The sequence below is a fragment of the Lagenorhynchus albirostris genome, chromosome 2, assembly GCF_949774975.1.
Source record: "Lagenorhynchus albirostris chromosome 2, mLagAlb1.1, whole genome shotgun sequence".
Lineage (NCBI taxonomy): Eukaryota > Metazoa > Chordata > Mammalia > Artiodactyla > Delphinidae > Lagenorhynchus > Lagenorhynchus albirostris.
In genome coordinates this window covers 170,547,224-170,559,154 of record NC_083096.1, presented here as the reverse complement: position 1 = coordinate 170,559,154, position 11,931 = coordinate 170,547,224, and the positions used below count along the sequence as shown (strand labels likewise).

Sequence of the window (11,931 nt, the reverse complement as noted above, 5' to 3'; positions counted from 1 at the left end):
ATAATGATTAAACCCGATCCACCGCGCCTGTGCTGGGTCTCGGGCGAAGAGCACTGCTAGCCTGCGCGGGGGAGGAGAGAGAGGAGGGCGAGAGGAGGGGACAAGAGAGCTAGCGGTCCCGCCCGGTGATGTAGGCAGCCCGGGGAGGTGGAGCCGCGACGCGTGAAGGAGTCCCCACCGCAGTCGCGCTCTCTCGGTCTACCCCTCCGAGCAGCCAGCCGCCAGCCCCGGCTCCGGCGACCTCCCTGCCGCCGCAATTTGGGCGGCGGGGGCCGTGGGATTCCCCCTATTCGTGCCTGAGGGGCGTCTCCTCCCCGCCCAGCCCCTGCCGCTCCTTGCTTCCCGGACGGCTGGAGCGACTCCCGGGGGACGCTGTTCCCGGACGCTCGGCCGCCGCCCGGGCATCTCGGCTGCCAGCCCGGCTGGGCACCGGGCATCTGCGAAGCTAGCTAGCCCTGCCTGGCACTGGGCATCTCTGGGCACCGACTGTCTCCGGCGCCGCCCAGCTTCTCGAAAGCCCGGGGCCGCGGGCTTCTGCGCGCCCTCCCTTCCCCCCGGCCGCCGGGCAGGACGCCCGTGAGCTCGCGGCGTCCCCAGCCCCTCTGGCCGCCGCCGCGATGCTGCCCTGGAGACGTAACAAATTCGTGCTAGTGGAGGACGAGGCCAAGTGCAAGGCGAAGAGCCTGAGCCCGGGGCTCGCCTACACGTCGCTGCTCTCCAGCTTCCTGCGCTCCTGCCCGGACCTGCTGCCCGACTGGCCGCTGGAGCGCCTGGGTCGCGTGTTCCGCAGCCGGCGCCAGAAAGTGGAGCTCAACAAGGAGGACCCGACCTACACCGTGTGGTACCTGGGCAACGCCGTCACCCTGCACGCCAAGGGCGACGGCTGCACCGACGACGCCGTGGGCAAGATCTGGGCGCGCTGCGGGCCGGGCGGGGGCACCAAGATGAAGCTGACGCTAGGGCCGCACGGCATCCGCATGCAGCCGTGCGAGCGCAGCGGCTCTGGGGGCTCGGGGGGCCGCAGACCGGCGCACGCCTACCTGCTGCCGCGCATCACCTACTGCACGGCGGACGGGCGCCACCCGCGCGTCTTCGCCTGGGTCTACCGCCACCAGGCGCGCCACAAGGCCGTGGTGCTGCGCTGCCACGCCGTGCTGCTGGCGCGGGCGCACAAGGCGCGCGCCCTGGCCCGCCTGCTCCGCCAGACCGCGCTGGCGGCTTTCAGCGACTTCAAGCGCCTGCAGCGCCAGAGCGACGCGCGCCACGTGCGCCAGCAGCACCTCCTCGCTGGGGGCGCCGCCGCCTCGGTGCCCCGCGCCCCGCTGCGCCGGCTGCTCAACGCCAAGTGCGCCTACCGGCCGCCGGCCGCCGATCGCGGCCGCGGGGCGCCGCGCCTCAGCAGCATCCAGGAGGAGGACGAGGACCAGGACGAGGAGGCGGAGGAGCTCGAGGAAGGAGCCCCCCAGAGCGAGCGGCCGGAGGTGCTCAGCCTGGCCCGGGAGCTGAGGACGTGCAGCCTGCGGGGCGCCCCGGCGCCTCCGCCGCCCTCGCAGCCTCGCCGCTGGAAGGCCGGCCACCGGGAGCGGGCGGGCCAGGCGCGCTGAGAGCCGAAGGGACAGGACTTGCGGCCCCAGACCCGGCCGGCCTGATTTACAGCCTCTAACCCCGGCCCTGCCCGCTACGGCTCCCCCTGGCACCCCGGCCCTTGCCTCCCTCGTGGTCTCTGTTGTCGGCGCGAGCCTCATCCTGGCTCACGGTGACGCCTGACACGCCCTTGTATTGGGGAACCAGATGGGGGAGCAGCAGAATTCAGTGCTCACCTCTCTCCCCACCTGAGTCTCCCGGAGCCCTCCACTGTGGATTTGCCCCCTACGCTTCCCACCAAGTCTCTTTACCCATAGACCACGCCCTCCCTCCCCAAACATCCTCTCAAGAGAAGAGGGGGAGACGTTTCCAGAAATCCAGGAGGGTGGCCTTGGATCTTGGCCAGGTGGAGGCAGTGACCAAGCTAGCCTTCCTCCCTGGGATGAGACCAACCCTGGGGAGGCATTCTTGTAGGGGGAAGAGTAAGTAGCCCTGGAGAACTGAGGCCAGGCCCAAAGTGGCAACTGAGTCTGCTGCCATACACACAAGGAAGACTTCTCTATACCTGGCCTCTCTACCCCTTGGAGGACTTCTGGGACTTCACTGCTCTGGCTCTGGAGAAGACTGGGATGTTCCCACCAACCCCAACCACAGGCTAGGCCAGGTAACAGCTCTCTGCACCAGACTGCTGTCCAAGCCTGTGCCCTGGCACCTGCCACCCCCCACAGGACTCCTCACCCCCCATCGTTCTGCATACCGAAGTGTGTGGTTCCCCCCTAGGTGCCCCACAACCAGGACCAAGACGAGACCTCCAGAGGAGGGAAGGAGGACCTCTGGCAGTGCTTGAGCGCACTGACTACCCAGAAAATGGACACAGGAGGGATGCCCCCAAGTTGAGGCTTGTCAGAGCACGAGGGTCCTGACAGCAGCTGGATTCTCATAGCAGGATGAGGCAGGAGGATGCGGTAACCCAACAGAGAGAGCGGGCCCCTGCCCACGTGTCTCTCAGCAAGGCCACTAAAAGCCCAAAGATCTATGTGTCACCAAATGATCACTGTAAATAAAGTGTTCCTGCTTTTTCAGCCTGTCACCACTCCTGTGTTGTGTTTGATGCCAGGCCTGCTGGGGGTGAAAAGATTATCATCAGAACCTTAAAGGGCAGGAGAAGACCCCAGGAAGTATCCCCTTTAGCAGTTGGAGCCAACTCTCAGGATAGGGGGGGACGAAGGGGCTGCTGCCAGGAAGCTGTTCCCTTCATGTCGGGAAAGGAGACAGTAGCAGGTGCCTCGCCTGCACGGCACCTGTGCCAAGCCTGGAAGGGGTGTCAGCTGTCTTTCTCAGCATCCCGGAATGTCTCTCTGCCTGGGCACCAAACACAAGTGTCTCTGGGACATTTGGCAGGGAGGGGGCACTGGGCTGGGGCCTTCTCATCAGCCATGTATCTTTGAGAAGATTCATGTGTATGTATGTCAAAGCAGGTGGTATTTGCTGGGTCTCCTCAAGGATGTAAGGGAGAGGGGTGGGCAACCCAATTTGCTTTCAGAGGAGCTGGAGAGATCTGTCCAGACCATTATAACAGCAGGAGTCCTGAGCTTGGATATCTTCTTTATTTCTGTGCTGAGCTGGGCACTGATCCCAGAGTTGTCCAGAGCCCAGACGAGTGGCCTCTGCAATCGCCAGCAATCAGGATTGTTCTGTTTCCTGGAGCTGCTGGAACAGAGGGTACCACTGCCGCTTCGCCCTGGAGGAACCCAGACAGGATCGGGGGGGGACTCTGAAGGGGAAATCTGGGCTTGACTTCACTAGTTTTGGGGGTGACAGGGATACCCTGCATGTTCATTGCTTCCCTCTTATGCATTGCCAGGGGATTTGTTGGTGTTTCTCCCCATATACAGAAGGAGAGAAGGAAGTGGGAAGATGTCAGCCCCGGGAGAGGAGGATGGGCTGCAAGGCAGCCTCTGGGGTTAGAGACAACCTCACCCAGAAACAAGGTCACAAGCACACCCTCTTTAATCAGATGCTTGCAGCAGAAATTTACTAAATGCCTGCCTTGGGACAGGCACTAAGCTAGGTCCTAGCGGTCCAGGAGTCCCTTCCCTGTGGCTCTTATATTCTCAAGTGAAATGCGTATAATTAAAAGAACACTTGCAATATAATAATTCACAAGCACGCTCCCAGCCTTAGCCTCTGCTCCTCCACTCTTCTCTGGCAGCCTCGCAAAGCATAAACACACACACACACACACACACACAGAACTGCCTCCTTCCTTTCCTTGCTCACAGTATGCTCGCCAGACCTGGAGTTAGAAGACCAGAGTGAAGGGACTGTCCCTGCCTCCTTACCAGCTGCATGATGTTAGGCAACTCACTCAGCCTCTCTGAGCCTCACCTTATTATTGGTAAAATGGGAGGGGGCTAATATCTACCTGACAGGCTGATTATAAGAATTAAATAGAATCATGTCTGTGAAGAAGCTTTGGCAGATAATGAAATGCCCAGCACATGTGAAGAACAACCATTTTACCCATAGGATTCTTCTCTTTACATTAGGATTTTTAGTGTGCCTTCCCCCCACGTCCACTCCACTCTCCCTGGCAACGGTGATTATAAGTTGTTTTCTCTCTCTCTCTCTCTCTCTCTCTCTCTCTCTCTCTCTCTCTCTCTCGGCCACGCTGTGCAGCTTGCGGGATCTCAGCTCCCTGACCAGGGCCATGGCAGTGAAAGCCCGGAATCCTAACCACTAATCCTAACTCCCACAACTCTATTCTCAATGTGTGTGATGGAGGAAGGAGCTGGTCCCCCTTCCCTCCCACAGTGGGTTGAGGATGAGATAAACCACAGGGGAGCCAGCACAGTGCCAACTGCCACCAGGCTACAGACTGGGTATTGAGGGCAGCCCCAGCCAGCAGGCCCCAAGCATCGTTGCTACCAAAGGAGGAAGATGCATCCTGGAAAACCAGACCCGCTCCACCTATGCGCTGACTGCCTTTCTCCCCCGATCTTCGACACAAGCTCAAGATCCCTGAGGCATTGGGCAAGCCATCTGGCGTCCCTGTGCCTCTTTTCCAGCACCAGATTCCCCACCTGTAAAATAAAAATGGGAGAGTTCTCCCAGTCCTAGGTTTCCCAGGGGTGCCCCAGGAGCTGCTGTGGGGAGTGATGGGGAGACAGAATGGGGAGGCCGCCCCCCACCTGCTTTAACTGGAGCATCTCCTCTGTTTTCCCTTTGGGGTTTATGGGATTCCAGTTGAATAATGGATTTTTCTTTTTCGAGTTTTAAACACTGGGTGAGATGCCCTTTAAACTTTCCTTCCAGCCCCCATGCTGTGTGTGTCTTAGGTCCACTGGGTCAACTAGGCCTGAGAAGTAACGCTGGAGTGTGAATGTGTCAATGGAGGGCTTTCCGAGAGCAACAGACAGCCGGGGACAGCTCAGACAGTGTGTCTCAGCTGGGCCAGCCTCTTCCCGGGACCTCTGGGGCCTTATTTCCTGCTCTCCTGATCCCACTCCGGAGGCGCTGGCTTGTGACTGCAGTGACTGCGCCACGGCTCACAGCTTAGAGGATAAAGCTGGCCCGCCGATGCCGTCCTGATTCCTGGTGCACTTGTTCTGCACGTGGACATGCTCCCAGGCCCCAGGCATGGCCAGGTGCTCCCACCTCCAGGCCGTGCCCCTGCTCTTCTCACTACCGCAGATGTCCTTTCCTTCCGCTGCACGTGTCCAATCCTACCCTCTCTTCAAGGCCCAGCACAAATCCCACCTCCTCAGAGCTTTCCTTAATGCACACCCCTCCCCAGCTCCTGCCAAATCTGGGGGTGATCTCTGCTCTCAAACACACAGGACGTGGCCTATCCTTTTCTCGTGGTCCTCTTCAGGTTACCCCCGGGATTCCTGTTTATATGGAAGTGTCTTGTCTCTCACACTGATCCTTCTTCATTTCCCCGCCCCCTTCAGTACCCTGACCATGGCAGGGCAGACCCTGAGGCTCAATATTAACTTGTTGGATGAACACATGAATGAATGGGCCAGATGGAAGAGCCATCATGGGATAGGAAACCAAGGGAGTGGAGAAGTGTTCCTTCTGCCAGGCTTCTGCCTGGAGATGCGGAAGGAGAGCTATCCTCAGACGCCCTGCTCAGATGGATGGCTATTCTCGGGGAGCAAAACGGCAGCTCAAGAGATGAGGCCAGTGGAAGAAACTGAAGCCTCCGTCCCCGGGGTCTGCTCTGAGCTCCAAATCCCCAGGACTGGGCCTTCTCACTCTCTGGTCTAGCCCAGCCCCAGAAAAGGGCTGCCACTCACAGTACAGAGCAGCTCCTGGTGGAGACCAACCACCTCCAGGTGCGCTGTCTGGGCAGCGGGAGGACCATCCAGACAGATGCCATCTCTAATTTAACACACAGGCCATCAGACCTGGGCTTGAGCATCAGATAGACCCGACTGCCCTTCCCAGAGCTGCCACCTGATGGCTTTATAACTTGGAGCAGGTTTCTGAAGGCTTTTAGAGCCTTGATTTTCCATCTGTGAAAACAGGGGTGGGTGAGCCTCGATTTTACATGGTTGTTGGGAGAATGAAAGCTTTGCACTTGGATAATTTATTTAGCACAGCGCCCGACGCACATAATAGTTGTAGCTGCTGCTATTACGTTGATTATTATCATTTTACCTGGAGCTCCCCTTACTGACAGCTCTGGGATGAGGAGGTCAGGTGCCTGGTCCCTGAGACACTAAATATGCTGCTTGTTCATGCCGTGGGGTGGCATCATCTCTAAATCACGGTAGAAGATTCAGCTTCAGCTTGTCTTATTTTCATCTCCAGTTGTTCAACCGACATAAGCCTGATCGCCTTAACACTAGATTAGATCTAATATCTTAAGCTTTTGTGTCTCCTTTTCGCCTTAGCACCCAGCGCAATGCCAGGCAAACAGTAAGCACTTCAGAGGTAAATGAATGAATGAATGAATGAATGAATGAATGTTTAGCTGCTGCCGGCAGCAATGTTGACACATAGTCTTCCCAGCTGAGATGCCAGTCCTTTGTGAGTGATGGGTCAGCCTCCCTCCAGTCCCTGTCTGCCCTTAGCTACAGGCTCTGGAGAAGAGGAAGGGGCTGCGGGCTTAAGGACCAGTAAAGGACAGCCGAAAAGGATCGCGGGGTTGACACGCAGATCTGTCGAGTCTCTGAGCCAAAGCTGTCCTCTCTCTCCCTTTGCTCGACTGCCTCCTGTCCATAAAGCACATATGGGTTTGTCAGCTGATCCAGAATAACTGAGCCTCCTCACCACTCAACCTGAGAGGGAAAGAGGATGGGCAGGTGAGGCATTAAGGGGGAAGGTGGAGTTCAAGCCATCATAAAGGAGACCTCAGCCGGGAAGATTGGGCCAGTACTGTGGCATGCTGGGAACCCTTGACAAAGGCTAAAGGACTTGGAAAGCTCAGGGGGATCTTGTTTTTGTCTGCCCAGCATTCATCCATCTCCCCTTTATGGTAGAGACTGCCTCCCCATTCTCCCCTGCACTGAGACGTGGTCATGTGACTGAGTTCTGGTCAATACAATTGCTGAGTGTCACTCCCAGGGCCTGGACCAAACAAAATGTAACCTTTGCTTTATTCTCCTGCTGGCCGGCTGGATGTCATCACCCAGGGTGTCCTTGGAAGCTATATGATGAAGATGACAGAGCCTCCACCAGCCTGGGTCCCTGAATGGATATGGGAAGTAGAGCCCCAGCCCTGCTAACGATGGGAGCAAGAAATGAAATTGTACTGTGTTAGCCACTGACATGTTGGGGTTTTTTTTGCAGCACGTAGCTTACCTTGACTAACGCACTCTTCTTGAGACCCACTGCCCTGATGCTCCTGGTGAAACCACCATTCTCTGCTCTTGGTCCCTGGGCTTTGGGCAGAGCTGACTTCACACACGTGGGCTCCAGAGGAGAACGTGTGATCCAGGCCTGACCAATCAGAATATCCTGTATCCTTAGCCCCAGAGATTGGTTCTGGAACGGGCATGTGACATGGTCAGAGCCAGTGGAACTTAGTTCTGGGACTTTTGTTGAAACTCTTGGGGAGAGAGATGCTCACTTTCTGCTGGAGTTGCTGAGAGGTGGGGAGTATGTCGTGTTGGTGTTGCTGGCAGCTATCTTGCCATCATGAGGAGAGAGGCCAGCAGGGAAAAGCAGAGCAGGCCACAAGCCCCGAAGCATCACTTGAGCCCCTGGATCTCACTGGACCTGCCCAGGTCTGCCCCTGGAGTTTTCAGCGCCTTGAGCCAATAAGCTGTACTTTTTGCTTAAGCCAGTGTGAGTTGGGCCTTCTGTCGCTTACATCTAAGAGAGCCCTGGCCCTGCCGTCTCTGTTATCATCAGGTCCCCACCTCTGGAAAAGGGGGATTGTTGAAAAGCTTCAGGGTCTGCCAGGGTTGCCTGATTTGGGGACATCCAGGCAGCTCATGGGATCCAAAAGCCCCCAGGTCCTGTCCCTCTCCGAGGTCACCCGGTCTTCCACCCGGGCTGCCCCTCACACACCTTCCCAGTTTTCCCTCTATGGATGGAGCTCACAGTGCCCATCCCTCCATGCCTTCCATCAGCACGTGGCTCTGACCCTGACTCCACGTGCCTCTTCACTCAGTTTCTGGCCTTCGTTCAAATGCTAGAGCACAAGGCTGATCAGTGCAGCCCAGGCTCTAGGTGGTCACCCCAGATCACGAACCCACCCTGGTCCACTCCCCCGCAGCTGGGGAGTCGGCTCATCAGATGTAAATGTGGCCACTAAGCCAATCTCCCAGGACACCTTCCATGTGGAGGGGGCACCTGTGATGAGGGATCGGGATCTGAGCAGGCTGCTCTCAAGAGTCAAAGACCCAGAACTGCCTGTTATTCATTCTGGGACATGGACAAGTCACCTAACCGCTCTGCATCCCCATTTCTTCTGTAGTATGGAGGCAATACTCCTAGGTATTTCTGCCTCAGAGGATTCTTGTAAAGGGCCATTCAAGTGGGATGCAACACGAGAGGTTTGAAAAGCATCAAGCACCGTATGCGGGGCAGGGTGCTTCCTTACCGACTTCCTTACGGAAAGCCGGAGCGAAGCCGCTCCACAACATCCAGGCTGAAGGGTTCCTATTTTGGGGGAGGAGCCCAGGCAAAGGAAATGAACAGGGACCGCCGCAAGGGAGGTTTAAAATAGACATCTGCAGGGATTCCCTGGAGGGGAGAGTTACATGACCAGGAAGCAGCTCAAACAATAAGCTCCCCACACACACCGCCTCCCAGGGTAGGCTGGAGGGATAGCTGGTTTCATCTGTCTGCAGTTAGAGGGATGGCCAGGGAGGGCCCGGAAGACCCTTGCAGCCCAAGCTGCCTCTGAAGTCCTAAAGCAGGAGCCGGAAACAGCAGGCTGGAGCGTGTGCCTCTCGTGTTGTAATCATGCCTGTGATCTTGGATCCCACAGGCCCTGGACAGCTCTGGTGCATCTCCTGCCACCAAAACCAGCCTCAGATTGTGATCATTCAGCAGCCTTTGAAGTAGAGGCGCAGGTGCCAGGAGGTGAGAGGGACATTCCAAGATCCAAGTGGACACTGCCCACAACTATTCCTCTCTACCTCCCTCAGTCCCCAAAGGACACAAACTCGGAGGCCGGCATCACGTACCCTCTGCCAGAATCCCATTGATAAACAGGCCCAGAGGGTGGGATGGGTTCTGGGAAGCGTGCTGCTGTCTTTAGAGGAAGCGTGCACGTGTGTGCACACGCGCGCGCGCACACACACACACACACACACTCCTAGATAACTAATGTTGCAGACTGCCGCTTATTCTCTCCCACCTTTCTCCTGACTTGTGAGCATAAACAAACCCACGTACACACACACAGAGATTTTGTCGTTTGGTTTTCACAAAAACGGGAGTCTTTCTCTAACATCCCACAGCTAGTTTTATCACTTACATCATGCGCTTCCGTCCAGCTCAGGGGATTTCAGTGTAACTCATTCTTCTTTTAATAGCTGCATGATGTATTTGACCATCTCCTGCTAATGTCTGTACAGGTTGTCTCTTGTTTTTAAAAGCATCTAATAAATGTGTGCAGATCCTGGAAGAAGGAGCAGATGTATGCTGAGCAGATCCACATGTGGGCTGAAAATAAACAGGATCAAGAAGAGTTAACATGAATTCCTGGTGCTGGGGTGTCTCAGCCAGAAGGGCCTTTAGAGCTTGTGGTCCAATCTCCTGGTTTAAAGATGAGAAAAGGGATTTGTCCAAGGTCACACTTCTCACTACTGGAAACTCTGGGGCCATAATTTAGGTCTTCTGACTCTCAGACTAATAATATCCTGTCCTCTGTATAAAAGATGTTAAAATAAAAATTGGAAATAGGACCAAGAAAGGTTTGTTTAAACTTACAGATGCCCAAAATTTAGGGGTCAAATAAGGAGATAAGATGTACTCAAATCCCACAGAGATAATGACAAAGGGAAGGAGCCTCTTTTTATACTCTTCCTCTTGTCCCTCTCACCGGTCATACTTGCCCAAACACAAGCTCATTTCTGCCTCAGGACCTTTGCACTTGCCACTTCCCAGGGAGGGACCACACCTCTCTCAGATTTTTACATGGCTGCCACCTTCTCACATACAGATCACAGCTCCAATGTCACCTCTTCAGAGAGGCCCTCCTTGGTTCCACCCTCCCCACGACTCAAACTAACCTGTTCAGCCATCATCTGTCCCATTACCCTGCTTGCTGGCATCATCTGTAATGATCTCAGGCGTGTGTTTGTCTGTTCATCAACAGTCTCCCCTATTAGAATAGAAGCCCCATGAGGCAGAGCCCTTGCCTGCTGAAGACAGCGCCTGGCAAGTCGTAGGTGCTTAGTAATGATTTGAATTGACAGAGCCCGAGTCTCCTGATTGCTTGTCCAGTGGTGCTTCCTCTGCACCAAGAGGTGTCTGTGCTACAACAGGGCTGTGAAGGCTGGTGGCCCTGGCTCCTGGAGAGAGTGCTGGCTGCCAGCTTCCGTAGAGGTTGGGAGGGGGTCGGGATCCTGCAAAGATTCAAAGGCAACAAGTCAGGATGACGTTCTTTCTTCACCTTCAAAGCCAGGACCAGAGCCTCTCTCGGAGCCCTCAGGCTACCACCCTTCTCTGCTGCCTCTACCCTCCTCTCTGCTTGGTCCCTGATCACACTGTGTGCTTCCAGGCGGAGCTCAGGGTGGTCTCTCCTCATCCCCTCGCCCCCCGCCCCAAGCCATCTCTTCTTGTCTCCTTGTGCCCTTCCCATCACTGGTGACTTGCCCAGAGAAGGAAACCAGCCAAGAGGGGGACGCAGACACCTGTCCTCTGGGAGCACGCTGTGGGCACTGCCCGGGAGTTCTAGGTCACTGGAACCCTGGGTAACCTTGGTCAAGTCTCTTTACCTCTCTGGGCTTTGTCTCCTCCTCTCAAAAATGAGGCACAGGAAGGCTACGGAAGCTGGACGGCTCTATAGCTCAAATGCTCTGAAGTTGCCACCTGACCATTGTGTTTGTTCCCAAAAATTGGAAAAGAGGAACCAAGCTCCCTTCTGTGTTTTACATTTAAAAAACCAGGTTCCAGGGAATTCACAGGAACTACACATTTTCACTGCCGTGGGTGCAGGTTCAATCCCTGGTCAAGGAACTAAGATCCCACAAGCCTCCCAGTGTGGCCAAAACAATAAAAAATTTAAAATAAAATAATAAATATTTTTAATAACAAACATAAAAAATCAGGTTCTGTCTGGGAAAATGGACTGGTATAGGCTGCCCTGTGCATGAGGACAGCACGGAGTACAGGTGACTTGGCCGCAATGGCTGCTTCTCCAGAGAGGTAAGCCTCTTGGCCTGAATGGAGTCAGGGGTCCGGGCATCCTGGGTGTGGAGCTGTGTCCGAGAAGAGGGTTGCTGACCTGCACAGGGCGAGTCACCTGGGAAGGCTCAGGCACAGCGCCCTTTCTCAGCCAGGCCCGGACACTCTCCAGACCCCACTGTGGCTTTCCCAGCAGGCAGAGGAGAGACTTACCATCTCTCTAGGGCTTACTGTGCTCTCAGGATCAGGCTGCAGGCCAGAGGGCCACACTCGCATCCATTCAACTTTCTTTTGATAAATACTGAGTGCCTTCTGCACGCCAGGCCCTGTCCTGGGTCCTGAGGAGACGGTGATGAACAGAACACCAAAGACCTTTACCCTTGTGGAGCCCGCATTGAGGAGAGGCCAATGATAAATAAGAAACACAGTAAATGAATACATTCTGTTAGAAGGAGAAACATGTATGGAAGAGAAAAAGTAGAGTGGTGTAAGGAAAGTGGGTGCTACGAGATGGAAAATTCCAAGTTTACGAAA

At 55.7% G+C, this 11,931-nt stretch overlaps 1 protein-coding gene across 1 annotated transcript; it reads left to right on the top strand.

Annotated features, from left to right (window-relative positions):
* Positions 1-204: 204 nt before the first annotated feature.
* FAM43B (family with sequence similarity 43 member B) lies at positions 205-2,674 on the top strand. Its single transcript, XM_060141212.1, has 2 exons — positions 205-2,248; positions 2,365-2,674. Exon 1 carries the CDS (start codon positions 618-620, stop codon positions 1,602-1,604), a length of 987 nt encoding a protein of 328 aa, XP_059997195.1. The 5' UTR covers positions 205-617; the 3' UTR covers positions 1,605-2,248; positions 2,365-2,674.
* The last annotated feature ends 9,257 nt before the right edge of the window (positions 2,675-11,931 follow it).